Below are 19,135 nucleotides of genomic sequence, written 5' to 3' on the forward strand. Positions count from 1 at the left end.
CCCCGTCGCGCGGCGGGCCCGACTGCGCGTGCGCAGGCCGCGCGCTGCGTGTCAGGCCGGGTGGACGGCGCGCGCTGCCGGCCGGAAGCGCGGTGCGCACGTCCCCGGTGTCCGGTCCCTTCGCGGGGCACCTCCCGCGCCCGGGGTGGGCAGCGGCAGCCCCGGGGCCGGCGGCGGCTGCTCTTCTCGTTCGGCCGCCGGCCCGATGGAAGAGGCTCCCGGAAAGCCCCTCAGCTGTGAGGAGAAGGAAAAGGTGCCGGGGGCGCGGGGCGGGCTGGCGCGGAGCTCCGACCTCCTTCCCGGGGTTCTAGGCCGGCGCGTGACCCCGGCCGGCCGGGGTGCCTCTGACCTCTGACCTTTGCCCTGCGGCCCGAGCGTCCCGGGGAGAGCTGGGGTGGAAGCGCAGCTGCATCCGGCACCGATGCCGACGGCCCCGTTGGCACCCTCCCCACCCCACCCTGGCCTCTCCCCTCGCACCCCTTAAGTCTCCTCACGTCTGGTCCTGCAGATCCGTTCGGGGGTGCGGAGTGGTGCGGTTGCCTTCTCTAGCCCCCGGAAGTAACATGTGTCTCGTCACGGGGTTTGGTGTGGGGGGCCCTGCAGCGTCCCCCCCTCCCCTTGTCCTCCGACATCCGTGTTAGGACTTGTTTGCCTACCGTTTTTTTAAAGTTCTGTACAGCAGCCTGGAGTGTGGCGGCGGCATCGTTTCTGGACGTCTTACTCTGCTCGAGAGGCTAAGCTCGTCCCGGCTTTGGCTTCCACGACAGTGCCAGTCTTTCTCCAACCGCCCCTGTCCCTGCCACCTTGTGCTTGGGCGGGTGACGGTGGTGTGAACTCCTGTGTGCCGGCTGCTGCAGGCCGTGCGGTCTCCCCTGCTGCGCATGGACTGATCAGCCCTCTTACCCCAGTCTGCCTTCCAGTGGGGGTGAGAAAGGGCACTTACCAGGCAATGTCACTGCCAGATGCCGACATTCGTGGTGCCGAATAGGACACGCGAGAGCAGTCGAGCAGATTGCTTAAAAGCACGGACTGCAGCAGCACTGCGTGGGTTAGAGTCACCCCGTCCGTGAACTGTGTGGTCTCGGACAAACCGCTTTGCCTCTGATCTTCCCTCGCCAGCTCCTTCCTCCTCTGGGTCTGGGTTCAGTGGGTGGGCCTCAGCAACATCTCCTTGGCCACCCTACCCAAGGGAGCCCACTCCCACGATGCGGGGCTCTCACATCGCCCTGGTTATCCAAGTATCGGTAACCATGTGGGATCATCTCATTTGTTTTCTTGTTGTCCATGTCATTCACCACATGCAGCTGTGTCTCTAGCACCTGGAACAGCAACTGGTACATGGGGGGGGGGGTCGTCTGTTTCCAGGTGCTAGAGATACCTGGGCCAATAACTTGACAGCTCCCGCTACCTTCCAGGAACTCGCGGTGTGGGCGGCAAACAAGTAAACAGACAGCTTGGTATAATAAGTACTGTGATAAAGGAAGCACAGGGGAGAACTGGGGTGTCATTCTTGGATTTGGAGAAGGACTTAGAAATCTACTCCAGGGAAATGGGCGTCTAAACTGAGGCTTGAGGAGTCGGTAGGCACGAGCAGCGTGAGCTGGGAGGCAATGCCGTCAGTGACAGGCACGGCCTGCACGGAGGATCCGAGACGGCAGAGGGCCGGCTGCTTTGTGAGAACTGGGGGCAGGACGGGCCGGTGCTGCTCCCTCCGCTGCCTCATGCTGAGGGGCTCACGGAGCACGGCACCCTCACGTCTGGCAGGCTCTGCACCCTGTCCTCCGACGTCTGCCCACCTGCTCAGTACTGTCTGGTGTTTTTCTTCTTCCAGTTGAAGGAAAAATTAGCATTCTTGAAAAGGGAATACAGCAAGACGTTGGCCCGCCTTCAGGTAAGTCGGTCTTATTCTCCGATGTGGTGGTGGTGTAGTACCAACTGTATACAAACAATTCTTCATAATGAAGCTTTAAAAAACTTTTTTCCCCCTTAAATTTATTCCGTGAGCTGTGTTTGCTTTCTCTAGCGTGCCCAAAGAGCTGAGAAGGTCAAGAATTCTATTCAGAAAACAGTGCAAGAACAAGACTGCTTGGTCCAGCAGGAAGCCTCGCCACAGCTAAACCACTCAGGTAAAGCTAGCCCGTCCGCTTACGCTTGCTTTTGGATTCATTTCCCTGGTATGTGTGGCTGCGGTTCTTCTTCTCACGGTTAGGAGAGAAGGATGGAGTAGACTCTTTAAGATGTGCAATTTGATGGTTCTTTGTATAGGCACAAGATTGTGCAATCATCATCACTGTCTAATTCCGGAATATTTTCACCACCCCCAAAGAAATCCCGTACCCATCCCGCCGCTAACCCCTGGCCACCACTAGTCTACTTTCTGTTTCCGTGCATTAACCTGTTCTGGCCATCTTACTGTATAAGAGGAAGCACACAGTGGGTTCCCTTGGCATAGTGTTCTCAGCGGTCCCCCGCGAGCATCATCCAGGCATGCACCAGCTCTCATTCCGTCTTGCGGCCGAACGACGGTCCGCTGTGCAGGTGTTCCGTACGTAAGTCTTCCGGTCCTCAGGTGATGGGCATTTGGGTTGTTTCTGCGTTTCGGCTCTTATGAATTTGGGCCGTCAAGCTGCAGTGAACATTCACGCGTAGGCATTTGTGTAGACGCGTTTTCGTTTCCTAGGGGCATGCGGCTGGGGCTGGACTTGCTGGGTCGTGTGGGAATCGTTTCACTTGCTGCCGCAGCTGCGCTCCGTGCTTTCCCACCGCGGCACGGAAGGGCCCTGGTTTCTCTGCATCCTCGTCCGTACTCGAGATTTGCCATTGCACATCCTGGCGGACGCGAAGCGGCGTCTCACTGTGGTTTTGATCTGCATTTCCTAGTGACTAATGATGTCGAGCATCTTTTCGCGTGCTTAGAGGCCATTTTTATATCTTCTTTGGAGAAATGTCTATTCGAGCCCTTTGTCAGTATTTTAATTAGGCCATTCGTCTTTTTATTCCGGGGTCTAAAGGTTCTTCATGTATTATTGTAGCTATTCAGCCCTTATCAGATACATGGTTCGTGAACACTTCCCATTCTGGGAACAATAAACCATACTTTTCGTTGCATCATTTATATGGGTGCTCTTTTCTTGCTTAATCATTGGAAAGGTTTTTTTTTTTTAAATTTAATTTCTACATATGGACAGAGAAACATGTCTGACTGGAAATACTCTGAAAAACTGGTCTTTTCTCATTGATACTTAGGTAATTTGTAATCATAAAATTGGAGGCTGTTGAAATAGAAAAGAGATATTAAAATTATTTAAGCAAAAAAAAAGACGTGAAATCAAAAATAAGATGAAATATGGAGGAAATAGGAGGATGTTGGTCAAAGGGTTCAGAGTTTCACTTACTCTGAGTAAGTTCTGGAGATCTGATATATACCAATTATAGAGATGACAGGTAACACTATGTGTGTATTGTGTATACTTGAAATTTGCTCAGAGGATTTAAGTGTTCACACCACACACACAAAAAAGTATGCGAAACCGAAGGATATGTAATTACCTTGATTGTGGTGACATTTCACAGTATATTTATATATCAGAACATCGCATTGTAAACCTGAACCTTATACAATTTTTATTTGTCGATTGTACCTTAATAAAGCTGGGGAAAAAACTAAAAGATCATCGCAATAAAGAGTAGATAGCCTTTTTGTTTAAAAAATCATTTTTTTCTAGCACAATCGTATTTGTTCACATTTACTTAAAATTATTAGTTTATCAGATTGCTCAGAACTTGAATTTTGCTCTGCCTGAATGAAATACTATTGACTGTTTCTTAAGTAAATGTTTGGTAATATTTATATTTATCATTTTAAAATAAACACGGAGTACTTTGGTTTCAAAAGAGAAATAGTAATCCCATAATTTTTTCTCCTCAGAGCACAAAACTAAAATATCTTCATGTGACACGTTACACATCGACACCCACCTCAGTGGAGAAATTGCAGACGCTGAGCCTGAGTGTTCAGACGCTGGACTCAGCCCAGTGGAAGGGCTCCAGGGACAGAGAAGAGATGACACCCAGGAACTCCCAGCCCACGGGCTCCATGGCCCCGACGGTGAGAAAAGGCAGAGGAAGCTGCCGGCGAGAAGGCGGCAGCAGGAGGGAACATTCGTTTCCCAAGAGGGAGACTCTCGATTTGCCTCCGATTCGCACGTGTCTGCCAAACGACTAAAAGAGCAAGAAGAGGTCAAGAGAGGGGACCCCGGGACCCCTGGAACCGGAATCAGAAGTGGCCTTCCAAGGCCTGCGTCTGATGTTCCGGATTCTCGAGCACTGGTTACAGAAACGAGCGGAGGGAGTGTGTTAACGCCCCCACCTGCCAAACCGCAGGGCGACGTGGATGCCCCTGTGACAGGAAGTCACTGCTCCCCGGCGGCTTTGCTTCCTTGGCCCGCCCCAGCAGAGAGCGGTCACACTCAGCACCTTCAACATCAGCCTCCTAAAGCTGCCTCTGAACTTACTGCTCACGGTTTAGAAAACATTAGCCCTACCTCACCTATATCCATAGAGGCACGCTACAAAAAAGAGGCTGTCTCTACAGGTAACCCAGAGATAAATAAAGCTTCAGGTGCAAGCAGCCAGCTGCTTAGAAGTCCTAACTTACAGGCAGATAATGCACGTCCTATGGATGAACTCTCTTGTGATACCTTACTGGCAAATGACGACCAAAACCTAAAAGAACAGAACTTCACAGAGAAGTGTCCAGAATCCTCCAGTAATGCTCCTGACGGCAGAACTGAAAGTCTTCAGGAAGACGAGGGTCTCAGTCGAGCTGAGAGTCTTGGCCTAGAAGGAATCTCTCCTATTCCTACAGAAAACCAAACACATTCTTGCACAGCGCTCGAGGGCCTTCTTTTCCCAGCAGAATACTATGTTAGAACAACACGACGCATGTCAAGTTGCCAGAGGAAGAGAGCCGTGGAGGCTGTCATTCAGAGTCATTTGGGTGTCAGAAAGAAAGGGTTTAAAAATTCAAATAAGGAAGCTGCTACAAATGTGAACCTTTCCGATGGAGAAGCTAACCAAAGCGAAGTTAGGATGTCTGATCCATCCCCACGACGGCCAAGTTCAAGAAGTCCTTTTCAGAAACTTCTCTCGGCAGCTGAGGTCAGCTCTCCCCCTGGGCCGCCTAAAAATGACTTCTTTGAGAAGGCGGTTACCCAGCCATCTGGTAGGAGACGCAGAGGAAAAAAGAAGTCAGTCCGCACCCCTGCATTAGATCATCAGGGACCACTTTTGCACTCTCCTGGGACATCAGGTGCTAATAGGCCCAAGCAAGATGTCGCTGCGCACAAAGACCAGGATGAAAAAGCAGCTGTCCACAGTAAAAAGAGGGTCACAGGTAAATTGGGGCGTTGGGGGTGATGGGGACCATGATCGCAGCAAACACTTCCTATGTGCCTGGCACTTTCTAAATGTACAGATGCTTGTCAAATCCTCACAGCAACCCTACGTCAAGTAGCCTGTTTTCATCCTCACTGTGCAGACGAGGAAACTGAGGCACAAAGAGAGTGACGTGCTGTCATTGGTGTGTCAGAGCCGGGATTCAAACCTGGCTGCGTGGTGCCAGCGTTCACTAACGCGGCTGAAAAATTTGACACTGAGATGGAAAACGTATTGGCCGTTTACCTAAAGTTAGTATTTGTTCAGGTACAACATAATCTTTATCCGTGGTTAGAAGCTTTATAACTGATACAGGAAGTGTTTTGAAGTAAAATGAAACACGTGTCAGAGCCAGAGGTCACTGACAAACTCAGGAATGATCACAAAATACAATAGGACTGAGCAGGTTTTTTTAGATAAAATATCTAATATAGTCTCTCTAAGGTGTGTGGGACACAAGGTTTTGGAGGATAGCTAAGTGACACGTTGTAATTTAAACTTTTATTCGTTTACTCAGGAGTTATCTGATCCACTAAGCATAAAAACTACACAGTTCACACTGGTTTTACGCTAAAGACCAGCAAACTTTCTGTAGGAGGCCAGATGGTGAATAGCATCTTTGTGCGCTGTCACAGCTACTCAGTAGTGCGCAAGTAGCCACAGATGACATGTAAATGTGACAGTGCCCCAATAAAAGCTTTATTTATAAAAACAGGTAGCCAGCTGCTCTCTGCCCATGGACACAGGCTCTGCTCTGTGACCTGCAGTTAACTAGAGTCATCCAGTAATAGGCCAGAGACATTCTTTTACGTACTTTAAAGTCATCTGCCATTTTAATAACCTGCAGCCACAGTAAAAAAATTTTCATCTTGAGGTAGCCTTCCCGTAGCATAGCATTAACCAGTTTAAGTTAAGTGAACAATTCAGTGACATTTAGTACATTCGGAATGCTCACTCGTGATCCGACCTGGTTCCCAGACATTTTTGTCACCCCAAACGGGAACCCCAAACCCATGAAGCACTTGCTCCCCTTTCCTCTCCCTCCAGCCCCTGTAACCGCCAGTTGGTACCGTTTGTGGATTTACATACGTGGGATACTTCGTATCGGTTGGATCATGCGACGTGCGACCTTTGGTGTCGTAGCTGGTAGCTCATATCAGTGCTCCGTTCTTTGATGGCTGAGCACTGTCGCGTCGTAGAGACGTGCCACAGTTTGGCCGTTTATTAGGTGATGGCTGCAGCTACATTTTGAAGTGGGTAGAAGTCCAGTTGTTTTAAGGGTAGTGAATAACTGCTTGGAAAGGGGCTGAGCCCTCTTCAGTGAGACGAGCCAGCATCTTGTAGGCTGTCCTCTTGTAGCCTGTTGGAATCAGATGGAGAGCAGAAAGCACTTTAGAGACTTTTAGTCCAGTTCCCTTAGGAGACACGAGGGGACAGGAAGAGAGTTGACTGGTGCCAGGTGACAGCAAACCAGTGGCTGAGCTGCTACCCGACCCCCGTCTCTCGTCCCCCAGCCGATGCTGGCGGTACCATGTGGGGTCGGGTGCTGCAGAGGGCGCGGCTGGCCCCCCGCCCGCCCGCGGCTGAGCTCTGCGCTGTTCACCGAGGCTGCAGCGCGGCGGGTGGGAGAAGTAAGGAGCACGCTGCTCTCTGCCGGGGTTCGGGACTCACTCCTTGCTGGGCGTTCACGTCCCCCGCTGGGTATTATTTGTTGTTGCTTTCTATTTTAGGAAAGGAAATTCGCCGTCAGAAAGGGGACCCCCTTCCTTCCAGCGGCCATGCTGCATCGGCTTCGGATGGTGACGACTTCGGTGTTCTGTCCCCTAAGGATAAAGTGTTAATGTCGAAGCGGCTGTTGTCTTTCCTGAAAATCACAGACTTTCAGTTACCCGAAGAGGACTTTGGACCTCTTAAACTCGAAAAGCTGCGGTGCTGCTCAGAGCGGCAGGTCGTGCATCTGCAGTCCAGGCCGGCCTCAGGGCGGCGGCGCAGGGCGGGCCGGTGTGCGGGCGCTGCGGGGCCGGCACCTGTTTGTGTCGGTCTGGACGTGGGGCGCTGGGAGGAGGGCCCGGCTGCCCTGCCGGGACAAGCGCACCCTGAAGTGCCAGGGCGTGCACGCCAGGCTCAGGAGGGCCTGTCCCCGTCCATGGTACTGCTCACGCCCGGTGAGGACGACAGGCCGGCGGCGGACCCGTGCTCGCCCGCCTTCCCCGTCTTGGGCACTACCCCAGTGCCTGGCTCCCAGGCACGCTGTGCCAGAGCGTCAGCGGCCGTGGCCGGGAACTCGCACTCCACACCCCCGCTTTCCCACTCGAGAGCCACAGTCGGCCTCGCCGGTGACCGTAGACAGTGCGACACTCGCAGCAGCCCACGGAAATCGGAGAGCAGCCCGCGCGCGGCAGGACGGCCTTCCCGTGACTGCGCTCCTGGGCCCCGGGCGACGCCGCCGCCCACCGAGTCGCTCGCTCTCAGAGGCAGTCAGTGCTCCGGACTCGCGCGCCTGGACCCGCGGCGGAGTCCCGTCCAGCAGGTATAACCCGCTTCCTTCGTGACGTGCCCTCTGAAGGAACGGAGCCCCTTAGCGAACGCGGACGGCCCGACGCCCTCGCAGTGGCTCCTCGGGGTTCGTTTTAACGTCTCCTCGATGCGATTTTACTGTGAGCATTAAATTCATTCTGGGAAGTTCAGATGAATTAAAAAATATATTTTTAAAATGGGGGGGGTCCTCCTCTCTTTGTTCTCAGCGAAGCAGTGTGCCACGTAAAATAGACAACGCGATAACACACGTGAGAAAATAAAGCGCGAACGACATCGCGGCGCAGGAAGCGTAGACTAACGGTGCGACTTTTGTCCCCACAGCCTGGGATGGCAGACGCGCCTGCCTGTGACAGCTTCGTCCCGGGCGACCTGCGGCTGGTTTCGAGGTTAAAGGTCAGGCGCTTTCCTCACACCGCATCTCGCATCCCATGTGAAGGACGTAGTGGACTGAGGGGGGCGTTGCGAAGAATTTAGTGAGACGGCTTCTCATTCTTAACAGAAAACTGTTCAATGAACTTGGTCGAACAGATTCAGAATACAGATTTAGAGCCTTTGTTTTTCGCAGTATTTACCTGGACTTGTGTTTTGAGGTCATGCCCTGAAGAAATTTATAGTTGGGCCATCGTCTGAGTGTCTGCCGTTCTTTTGTGCATGTGCGCTCAGTGAAGCCTCCCTCCTGCACCCCCTGTTCCTAAAAACAGTTCTTTCCTACACCAGACCTGAGAGGTTCGCCCCTTCTGTTGGTCTTCTAGAAAAACGACGTTTTGGTTGTATTGATAATTGAGGTTTTCTTATTTCTCACTTTGTTTATTTCTGGTTTTGTCCTTACTAACGCCTTCTGTTTTTCATCGTGTGTCTTTCATTGTTCTTTCACTCACTTTATTGAGCTGCTCGCTTTGCTCGGTCTTTCTTGCTTTTCGATAAATGCCGTTACGACAACGCATTTTGGGGGAACCTCGCTTTGGCCACGCACTGTGTGGTGTTCGAGTGCCTGGCACTCTCCTTGCTGTTTGCGTAGACAGTATGTTGTTTCAACCCACGGGCGGTTCCCTGGGAGGTTTAATTTCTAAACGGGTTTTTATGGGCCGTCCGTTGTGCTTAAATCTGAATCTATTCCATTCTGGAGCTGTGCTTTTAAATTACATCGTAATGTGAATGTGTGTGGCCAGTGACAAGACCCACAGAGCCCTTTATTTCGACCTGCGTAACACTTTAATTACGTTTACTTGGTATTTCTTCTAACCCACATAATCCACCGCTCTCCACATTCTTTTTACGAAACGGACCCCGAGTGCCCGTCCCGCGTAACCGTTGTCACTGTTCTGTGTCAGGACCCATCGGCTCCCTGTGCCGTGGACGTGAGTGCCCTGTGGTGGGACGTGGCCGGTCTCAAGGAGCCGTGTATCGTAACTGCTTGCGAATACGCAGTTTCTCTCTGGAAACCTCTGGATACTTGGCAGTGGGAAAAAATCTATTCCTGGGACTTCACGGAGGTGAGTCCAAACCTGAGCACCGGAAGAGGCCATTGCAGTCCTTTGGGTGATGATGTAGGTGGGCAGCTCACCACAAACGGGATCTGTGACCATGGGAGACGGGACAGACAGATGACGCCTCCCAGCATTTTATTATGAAAATTTTCACACGTACAGAAAGTCGTACAGTGAGTCTCTGTACACTCGCTAGCTTTATTAAGGCTATAACAGACAAAATTGTGAAGTATCTAAAGCATACACTGTGATCATTCGATACACATACATGTTGTGAAGACTCCCACGATGAAGTCCATCAACACATCGAGCCTCTCGCAGTTACCTGTTTTTCTTAACGTTTGGCGAGAACACTTACGATCTACTGTGTTCGCAGATTTCGGTCTCGCTCTCCAGCACACCGCCACTCTGGCTCTGCTCTGCGTGGTGCCACTCAGGTGCTTGGTCGGGGGACAGGCTTATTTTAAATGGCTGCGTAGCGTTCCGTTCATCCACCTCCCAGGATCTGCTCGCGCCCCTGTCGCTGCGGGGGGGAGGCCGCACGGAATAAATTGCGCAGCAAACGCTCATTTAGGTTGAGGGTTCGTCGAGGGGGCGTGTGTCCGGACGTGGGAAACCACCCTGGGACGGCGGGGGTAGAAGGGGTGCAGCCGACTCCGGGAAATGTAGATGGACTGAAAACGGAACAAGCGAACCCGTTCGTGGCCCTCGTTCCATCCAGGTTCCAGTGCTGCAGATCGTGCCCCTGCCCGACGTTCGCGACCTCGTGTGTGTGGCTTTGGGGAATCTGGAAATCCAAGAAATCAGGTGTGCAATTCCCGAGGACTGGTGCTTCCTTTTGCCTTTGTCTCTGGCGGCCTGTTCTGAGTGCCAGTTACAGCGTGGACTTGGGTCTTGAGAGAATGTCACTTTACGTCTAAAAAGAGGTTTGTTGTTTTAAAAAAACTGTCGTTAGGATGACTTCCCGGACTGAAGTTTCCGCGTAAGCTCGAACCCTGCCCTTCCCCGTTGAGGGCTCACTCCCGCTTCTCCGCACTTCTCCTTGTGTTGGCTTCAGGGCGCTACTTTGTCCCTCGGACGGTGAAGCTGGAAAGCAGGTGCTCCTGAGCTCGGGGCACATCCAGGCCGTGCTTGGCTTGACCAAGAGGAGGCTCGCCAGCAGCCGCGGGACGCTGTGCGATCAGCAGGTCGAAGTCGTGACGTTGGCGGAGAGCGGAGGGTGAGGAAACCCTGGTCGCCCCTGCCGTCAGAGGAGAGCGGTTTTCCCCCAGGGTGCTGCTCCGTCGGCTCCACAGCGGCTTGGCGTCTGTGCTGTCAGTGGAGCTGGGCGCAGCTGGGAGAAACGGGGGTTGGGGGGGGGGGACCCCGCAGCTGGCAGGGCGTGTCCTTCTGGCTGAATCTCTCTGTGCCCGTTGCTGGTTCCCCGGCCTTAGCACAGGCTTGGTTTCCGTTCATTCGGTCGCCATCTAGCGGCTGGCTGCTGGAACATGCGTGTCTGGCTCCCAGCCCTTCCTCGGCCTCGAGACCTGAAGGCTGACTTAGTAGACCTCCTGCGGTTCCCCCCAATCCAGCACGTGGAAAACAGAACCCTTAGCGTCCTCGGTGCCTGCCGTATACGCATTACACTTCGCTACACAGATCGCTTCCCTGTCTTTCTGAACAACCGAGGGCCTGGACCTTGTTTGCCTTATTCACGACCTGTCACAGTCATCCAGACAAGAGACAGAACTGTTTGCTTAGATTGGGAAAGTGTTAGTGAAGATGGGGAGAGGCCAGCTGACCTGAGGGAGAGGGCATGCTGAAATCGCCAGGACCCGGTGGCTGAGTGCTTAGGGAAGGAGATAGAGACAGGGTCCAGGTTTCTGCACTGGTCACCGGAGTCGATGGTGGTGCACTCCGTTGAGCTTGGAATGCAGAAACAAACACGGGGCTTCGGGGGAGCTGGCGGGCGTAATTTTGCTTGGATGAATTTGAGGCGCTTGCACTATATCCAGACAGATGATGTTAAAGTAGTATCTGTTCATTGGAGAAAGTTCAATTAGGCTACGTGTTTTCTGGTGGACACTTTTCTCTGGTATTAGGCTTATTACACAGAGTTCAGTAATACGTAGAAGGGCTACTTAGTAACCGCTTTGGTACAAAGTGCTGATTTTCAATACTGTTTTAAATGCAGAAGCAAAGAAAAACGGCTTCTGATGCCCCCTGAAGAGACTGTTCTAACTTTCGCCGAGGTTCAGGGAATGCAGGACGCCCTGCTCGCCAGCACCGCAGCGAACAGCATTGTCATTTGGTGAGTTCCCTCTCAGGGCCTTGGTTCCCTCATCCAAAACGTAAGACGTGCCTCTCACGTCACAGGGCTGTGAAGATCGAAGCAGAGACTCTAAGTCCGATTGTATTTTTGTGGGTTTACTGTCAGGTGTCACATACTTGTCTTAACGAGAGCGTCACATTAATTCAGACATCGTGAAAAAGATTAGTCTGAGTAGGCCATTTTAAAATAGATGTGGTTTTGTTGTCAAAAACTGTTCTGTTTCTGGTTAATGACTGAGCAGCTTCTATCAGACCAGCTGTCCTACCTCAAATAACTATAAACTCTGGACAAAATGCTAAAAAGCAAGCATCGGAAGGCACTGGAGAGGGAGTAAAGGGGAAAGGTACTGGGGTTCAGCACCGGGCGAGTCCCCCGACCTTACACGTCTAGTCGGAGGGCAGGCCCCGTCTGCACGCGGGGTGGCCAACATGGTGATTGACCGCCTCTGGCCTCCTGGCTCAGAGAGCCGGTGGACAGAGTTCAAGGTGACCGCAGCAGCCAGGAGAGGGAGGCGGCCCCCACCAAGTGGAGCTGGAGGAGAGCCGACCGCCGGCCGTGGTCTCTGCCTAAATGCCCGGCCAGCTCTCAGACTCCTTCACAGGTCTCACGAAGTCCGGGTGGCGGGAATCTGGACAGGTCCTTGGAGTGCAGAGAAAGGTGCTAACCCTGGGCTCCCTCCCATGAGGAGACCCTCGTGAGAGTTTAGCTCATCTTCAGCCTTGTACACGGTACCTGGGCCGTAGAAAGTTCAGATGTATTGTTGAGTGAATGTCTCACACCCTGTTGAGTTTATAGCAAATAAGACTTGAGGCACGGGGCAGTACCTGTGGTGTTGGACGTGAGATTTGACCGGGCGGACGGGGCAGCAGGGAATCTCGCATGGGCTCGTGCAGCTGGGAGGGGGCGGGATGTGATCCGGGCCGTAAGGAACGGGTGGGCACTGGTCAGCGGGGGCGAGAAAGGGCGGTGATGTGGAGGGCAGGGGTGGCTGGAACAAGGCACGCGCCAGGGACATGCCCAGCACCCTGTGCGGGCAGCGAGAGCCCAACTCCGGGAGCCCCGAGTGATCGTGTTGCAGCCGCGTTCCTGAGGGTTGGCGTGCCGTGAAAAGTAACTCAGACTTTCTCTGTGGCCAGCGGGAGCCCACGGGACGCTTCATCAGAGAGCCTGTGACAGAGCAGTTGTCAGTGCCGCGAGCCCTCGGCCAAGCGCAGGCGCGGGTCCGACACGCTCCGTGTTCCTCTTGCGCGTTCGCCCCCTGCTGCCCCCTCTGCCTTTGCCCACTGCTCGCCCCGGCGCCGTCTTCCCTTCTCTCCCATCACCCGGGCCCGGCTCTGGCGGGGGCGCACGCGATGGAGACGTGATCACACGCGTCTCAGGCGGCGTCTCCCGCCTGGCCGAGCTCGGTTTCCCGAGCATCGTCCTCCGTGGAAAAGTTAGGCATGACCAGGATCGTGACAAACTCGTGGTGACAGCCGGACCACGTGCCTAATTTCAGTGCCAAGTAAAACGAGAGCGTGGAAACCTTTTCTCCCGGAACGTGGGCCGATTTCCCCCCCAGGGCATAGCAGGTTCGCTCTGAAGCTGCACTGCCGCAGTAAACCCCCGGCACAGTTAAACAGCTCTGTCTTCAGCTCTGTCCGTGACTAAACACAACGAGGGCCCTCCGCCCCTTCGCCTGTCCCCTGGGTCCCCTCCTAAAGGACGCCGTGATGAACGCGAGAACGTTAGTGGGAGCCGGGCCGCCGGGAGAGTGCTCCCAGCTTATTGATTTTTGGTGTCTCAGGAATTTAAAAACGGGCCAGCTCCTGAGAAAGGTGCACATTGGCGATTCCTACCAGGCGTCCGTCTGTCACAAAGCCTATTCGGAAATGGTAAGTGCCGATCCGGGGCACCTGTGTGTCCTGCGGGTGCCCCTCGTGGGTGAGCACGATAGCTCGGTGGGCGGGGTAAGCTCACTCCCTCTGCCCCCCCCACACCCGGTTCCTTATTTTTTCAAAATTAGATAGCACCGTTCGTCCTTTCTATAAATGTATGGGTGAAAGTAAGTGTTAATACAGGGTGATTGCTTGGTAGGGTCGCTGGCCGCGTCACCTGGGGGCAGACATTTATTTCTAGCTGTGAATTTGCACCGAGGAACGTCGTGCCCATTTTCAGAGCCGGCTCCCAACCACCTTGCCATTTGAGATGTGAATGAATAACGCGGAAAGGTTATTGTCTGAGAGGTTTCACTGGCACAGAGACAAAAAAGGTTATTCAGACAAGAACCTTTGCCATCGGCCTGAGGGCGGATGACGCCGTGGTCCTGGACGTGTTTTCCCGTGAGGCTTTAGTGTTCTAGAGCAGGTACCCGGCCGGTTAGGGGCCGGGCCGCGCAGCAGCAAGTGGGCGGCGGGCCGGCGGGCGAAGCTGCATCTGTATCTGAGTCCGCAGCTGCCTCCAGCGCCGGCATCGCCGCCTCAGCCCCGCCTCAGATCCTCAGGCGTGAGATGCTCATGGGGGCACTGGGCCCTGGTGCCACAAAGGTTGGGGACCGCTGCCTAGAGAAATGAACCTGGCGTCTCAGCCCGTGTAACGAGGCCGGTGTCCAGTCTGGCCCGTGGACAGGGTGGGGCAGTTGTCCGGGCAGCAGAGATGACTGCCCAGGTGTCCACTGCTGAACCAGGAGCAGAGGCAGTGGTGGCCAGCTCAGCACTGTGGACATCGGCTCCCAGAGGCTCTGGACACAAAAGGTGCATCTCTCCCAGCCCGGCAGCATCTGCGGGGTGAACTCAAAGGTTGTGTGGTCACAGGTAACTGTCACCTGGTCTCGAGGCGCTTTTCATCCGAAAACGAGGGGGTCGAATTCATCTCTGGAAGTGTTAAATCTACCTAGTAGGCTGCATTTAAATAACTTATCTCTTCGTTATTGCAACGTTAACACCTATTTGCTTTTCGAACATTTAACACTGAAATGGATAAGTTAAGTAAAAGTTCCCCGTGAAGCCAATCTCCAGAAATGACCGTTCACAGTGTAGTGCGGGATCGGCCAACGTTCTCTGTAAAGGGCCAGCTGGTAAATGCTTTCAGCCTGGCGGGCCACGGGGTCTGCTGCGCCTCGTCCACTCTGCTGGTGTCGCCCAGAGGTGATAATGACCAGTGGTGTGGCTCCGTGCCCGTGCAACCTTCCAGACAGGGCCCTTTCCCCAGAACTTCCTGAAACTTGAGTTTCACGTGACTTTCATACATCACGTTATATCTTTCCTCTCTCTTTTTTTCTAACCATTTCGAAATGCAAAAACCATTCATGGCTCATGGGCCGTACAGGAATAAGTGTTGAGCCAGCTTTGACTCGGGCCACAGTTCGCTGACCCCTACATACCAGTTTTTTGATTCTTAGCTGTTTTCTAGTTATAAAGGCAGCCTGTTCTCATTGTAAAAATTCAGTCATTCTGGAAAAGTATAAAGGAGAAATGATCGTTATTAATCCTAAGATGGCCGTGTATATAATTTTCCCCCCAAAGATAATTATTTTTAACACGTAACGTACAGGTAGACGCATGTATATAGATGTGCGACATATATCTTCATACAGCAATGTTTTTAGAGCATGTAATTTAAAAGCTGGAAGAGATCGTAACACATTTTCCGACAGAAACAACCATTCGTGATGACATCCCTTTTTGGTCACTCTTACTCTACAAATGTAAATAAATAACCTACTGTGGACCAGCCTGAAATTCCGTCACCGCTTGTAAGATCGCTTTTACGTGAAAGCGGGTTCTGAATGACAAGCGATCGTGTCTGGTTTGAGGACTCCCTGTGCCGGCATGGCCCGAGGGGGTGGCGCGAGGTTCGCACTGAGGAGGGGGCCGCTGATGCAGCCGCTGGCGTCACGCCCGCCAAGGCCGCTGACAGATCGTCGGGAGCCCCGGGCCACGCCTGAGAAACGGGGCCGGCGAGGGAGCCCGGCTTCCCACGCGCTGCCACCCCGTGGGCCTTCAGCCCGTTCTTCCCAGCGTCCTCTTGGTGATTTCTCACCTGTTACCTTTTCTCCTGAATCAGGGGCTCCTGTTTGTCGTCCTGAGTCATCCCTGTGCCAAAGAGAGTGAGCCGGCGGGGAGCCCTGTGTTTCGGCTGATCGCGATGAACCCGAAGACGACCCTGAGTGCGGGCGTGGCGCTCTGCTGTCTTCCCCGGGGGCAGCCTGGCAGGCGAGTGCGCGACCCCGGCCAGCCAGGGTGCCGTCTTGACAGCACCTGTGCAGACCTGAAGACCATGAGTTTCTGCGTCGCTCCCAGGAGTGGAAACAAGACACACGGGAGGTGGTGGTGAGGGGGGTCAGGAGGTGGGGTGAAGGGCAGCGTCGAGTGGATCTCAGTCGCACCTCAGGCTCCCTGTGTCCAGAGCCTCACCCGGCCCGTGGTGGACAGGCGTCTTACGTGTATTCGAGCCATGCTTTTTCCCATAACGAAAACATTTTAAATACAAACAGTAATTAGTGTGTTCTACAAAAACAAAAAAAAGCCCTTATACTTTTTGTTCTTCCGGTTAAGTTCCGAGTGTACTTCAGGAAGGCGTCTTTACTGTGGCGTCTAAGTGGCCTCCATCGCATGGGCAGTCCCTGCCTGCCGGCTGCGAGGAGGCCCATCTGTCAGCGGCGCTGTGCGGGGCGCTGGAGAGCGGGCCGGAGGGGTGACACCTCATGCTCATCGGTCCCTTCCTGTGTGTCACGTGCTGTGCTACCGCAGGGAACCCCTCAGCCCTGGGACGTGGGCGCTCGCATCACCGCACCCCTGTTCTACGGGTGGAGTTAAACAGCCTGCCCAGAGCCACACGGCTCTTACTCTGTTGGCATCCGGAGCCACGTGGCCAACGGCAGAGCCGCCGTCTTAAAACGCGACCAGATTTCTTTCTCGTTACGTGTTCGTGGGAGATGCCTACCAAGCGTGGGGGCGGGGTCGTCTCAGACAGTGCGGGGTGCAGGAGGGGAAACAGGGCGGTGGCCGCGGGAGCAGAACATGTGTGTGCGCGGCCCCGGGGCGGTGGTTGGCTGTGGCCCTCTGCACTCTGCCGAGGTGCAGGCCTGCGCGAGCACGGAGGCCCAGCCGTGCCGAGACCTGGGCTGAGAGCCTGCCAAGGGGAGGGACTGGCAGAGCGAGGACACCGAGGGGGCCTGAGCCTGGCGACTTCGGGGAGCGGAAGGCAGGCCCCGGGGGGCTGGGCCGCGGGGACCGCGTGCAGTTCTGCCCCAGACTGCGGCCCGGGGGCGCAAGCAGGCGCTCGTAGTTGCGGGAGTTTTTGTTCTGTGGCCTCGGGGAGCATGGTTCTGGCCTACCAAAAAGCATTTTTTTTTTCCCGAACATGTGATTTGAACCGTCTTTCTGTGCTCCACGCCAGGTTCCTGGAAGGCGACGTGAAGGGGAACTTGGCCGCGGCGGTGCTGACGTCTGGAACGGTCGCCGTCTGGAACCTCCTTCTGGGTCGCCCCGCCGCTCTCCTCCCGCCCGCCTCCGGCCAGAGTTGGTCTTTCGTAAAATGGTCAGGGACACATTCTCATTTGCTGGCTGGACAAAAAGATGGAAGTATATTTGTGTATTTGATCGGTTAGGGCGAGGCGGAAACACGGCGTTCTGGACGTGGTTGGCCGCCTGGCGCTTCCTGGAGCTGTAGCGATACGGGAAGCTCTCTGCCTGACATCAGAATAATTGCTTGTGCTCATTAATCAGGCCTTTCATTCTGCTGGTGGCGGCACTTCTGATCTTTCACGGTATCTGCTCTTGGGGGAAGGGCTTTAGGGTGATTTTTGTAATTCATCTGCACATTCGCTTTTAAAGGTGTACATAAAGCTTCAAATATGAATAAATATTTATTTTGCTACATTCTGCTTGGCATATTATTTTTCCACATCCTATTAAGATCATCTTCAGAAACAAGAACTAACTTTTACAACTAGAATAGTTGACGTTTCCAGCGTAAGTGTGTTTTTTAGCTAACTTGCTCTACTAATGTGCAATCTGTTATTCTGCTGTTCGCAATGCTTTATTTTCACACACCCACTGAAAGCAATACAGGGGCTGTGGAAACATGCCAGTTTAGAAACGCGCTTTTTCCTTCTCACGCGCATCTGTGGCCCAAGTGGCAGCCTTATCACTCGTCTCTCTGAGTCGGCGGCACGTTCGTCCTGAGTCCATCATCTTCACCGTTGCCTCGGTGACTTGAGAGACGGGTTTTGAAAGTCCTAATCTGGTGGCAGCTCTGGAAATTTTATCCCCAGCTACAAGGATTTATTTGCCTAACATTCTTATTGAGAGTATATGTTCACGAGCCGTATGATATAACTATTTGCTCTATATTCTGTTAAGTACATCCTTTTATGATGTTTACTGGTTTTTGCTAACTTCATTATTACCCTCTGATATATTTACGTAAAAGACTTAACTTTCCTATACTAATTCCGTCCCCACAAATGACATCCTGATGTCACATTAGATAATTTGCTAGCACATCATGGATAACAGCTTTTCACAAAGACTTAAGAATCCTGAGGGACACACATTATCTTGATTTAAGGGCTAGGAACACTGAGCAGGGCAAAGCCCTAATGCAGTTAGTTCAGTAACGGCCGGACAAATGCCGGGCACAGACCTGTTGACGTGGTGGGTGCGAAGGTGGTGGCCATGAGGCCACTGCTGTTCAGGAAGACAGTGATGAGGACAGCCATACAGAGCAATGTCAACTCTGTGTGTTGGATTAACATGGCATGCAGGGTGCTGCTGTGGGAGCCGCAAGGACGGGCAGCTGGCACAACACGGGGAGCTCCAGAGACGCCCCACAAAGCGAGCCTTGCGGAGTGCGTGGGCCAGAGCAGGCGCAGAGGGTGGTCCAGGCGGAAAGGGCGGCATGCTGTGCACCGCAAACAGGCCGATGCCCCAGGAGGTGCCGCGCAGAGTGGGGCGGGAAGCTGGAAAAGTGGCGGGCGGGCTCGGGGGGCGTGTGAACCACGCTGGGCTTTATCCTGCAGGTGGGCGGTGGAGGAGGAGGAGGAAGCAGATGCGTGATGAGAGGGAAGGAGGAGTCTCGCGTGTCTGCCTTTGTGGGTGTTGGTGTCAGAAACAGGACGTGGGGGAAAGAGCTCACTTGAGTGCTTACAGGTCGTGTGGTACCAGACAGTTGGGCACAGGGCTGTGAATCTCGGAGAAGATGCCGGAGCCAGGGGCAGGTAGGAATTAAAACCTCTGCAGTGAGGGAACCAGTTTCGAAAAATGTATTTTTAAAGTCAAGCCTGGGCCGAGGCACTCAGGGCCAGTGTCTAAATGATGAGTGGGAGAGATGAGGGCCACGAGCAAGGCAGGAAAGGACGGGCCAGAAAGGCATATCCATC

The 19,135-nt window shown here is 53.6% G+C and overlaps 1 protein-coding gene across 8 annotated transcripts; it reads left to right on the forward strand.

The window, feature by feature from the left end:
* Positions 1 to 73: 73 nt before the first annotated feature.
* PALB2 (partner and localizer of BRCA2) lies at positions 74 to 17,633 on the forward strand. Of its 8 annotated transcripts, none has more exons than XR_001598198.2 (13): positions 74 to 253; positions 1,832 to 1,891; positions 2,024 to 2,126; positions 3,929 to 5,395; positions 7,167 to 7,966; positions 8,296 to 8,367; positions 9,306 to 9,467; positions 10,183 to 10,268; positions 10,519 to 10,680; positions 11,635 to 11,751; positions 13,559 to 13,646; positions 14,206 to 14,564; positions 15,817 to 15,949. XR_001598198.2 is itself a non-coding variant. In XM_036225455.1 (13 exons), the coding sequence occupies exons 1-13, from the start codon at positions 206 to 208 to the stop codon at positions 17,360 to 17,362; spliced, it is 3,642 nt and encodes a 1,213-aa protein (XP_036081348.1). In that variant the 5' UTR covers positions 74 to 205; the 3' UTR covers positions 17,363 to 17,633. The 8 variants fall into 8 exon arrangements, 6 of the variants coding, with proteins under 6 accessions (XP_036081348.1, XP_016011002.2, XP_016011005.2 ...); XR_004952423.1 differs by having other exon boundaries at positions 14,206 to 14,537; positions 15,817 to 15,924; XM_036225455.1 differs by lacking the exon at positions 14,206 to 14,564 and adding an exon at positions 17,152 to 17,633 and having other exon boundaries at positions 15,817 to 16,082.
* Positions 17,634 to 19,135: the final 1,502 nt, after the last annotated feature.

This window comes from Rousettus aegyptiacus, unplaced genomic scaffold, assembly GCF_014176215.1.
Source record: "Rousettus aegyptiacus isolate mRouAeg1 unplaced genomic scaffold, mRouAeg1.p scaffold_m13_p_8, whole genome shotgun sequence".
Taxonomy (NCBI): domain Eukaryota; kingdom Metazoa; phylum Chordata; class Mammalia; order Chiroptera; family Pteropodidae; genus Rousettus; species Rousettus aegyptiacus.

What these genes read in the sequence shown, in the direction of transcription:
- PALB2 (XM_036225455.1), top strand. Translation starts at nt 206, where the DNA reads ATGGAAGAGGCTCCCGGAAAGCCCCTCAGCTGTGAGGAGAAGGAAAAG. An exon ending in GCGAACAGCATTGTCATTTG is followed by an intron (nt 11,752 to 13,558) that starts GTGAGTTCCCTC and finishes TTGGTGTCTCAG; the next exon opens with GAATTTAAAAACGGGCCAGC. An exon ending in ACAAAGCCTATTCGGAAATG is followed by an intron (nt 13,647 to 15,816) that starts GTAAGTGCCGAT and finishes CTCCTGAATCAG; the next exon opens with GGGCTCCTGTTTGTCGTCCT.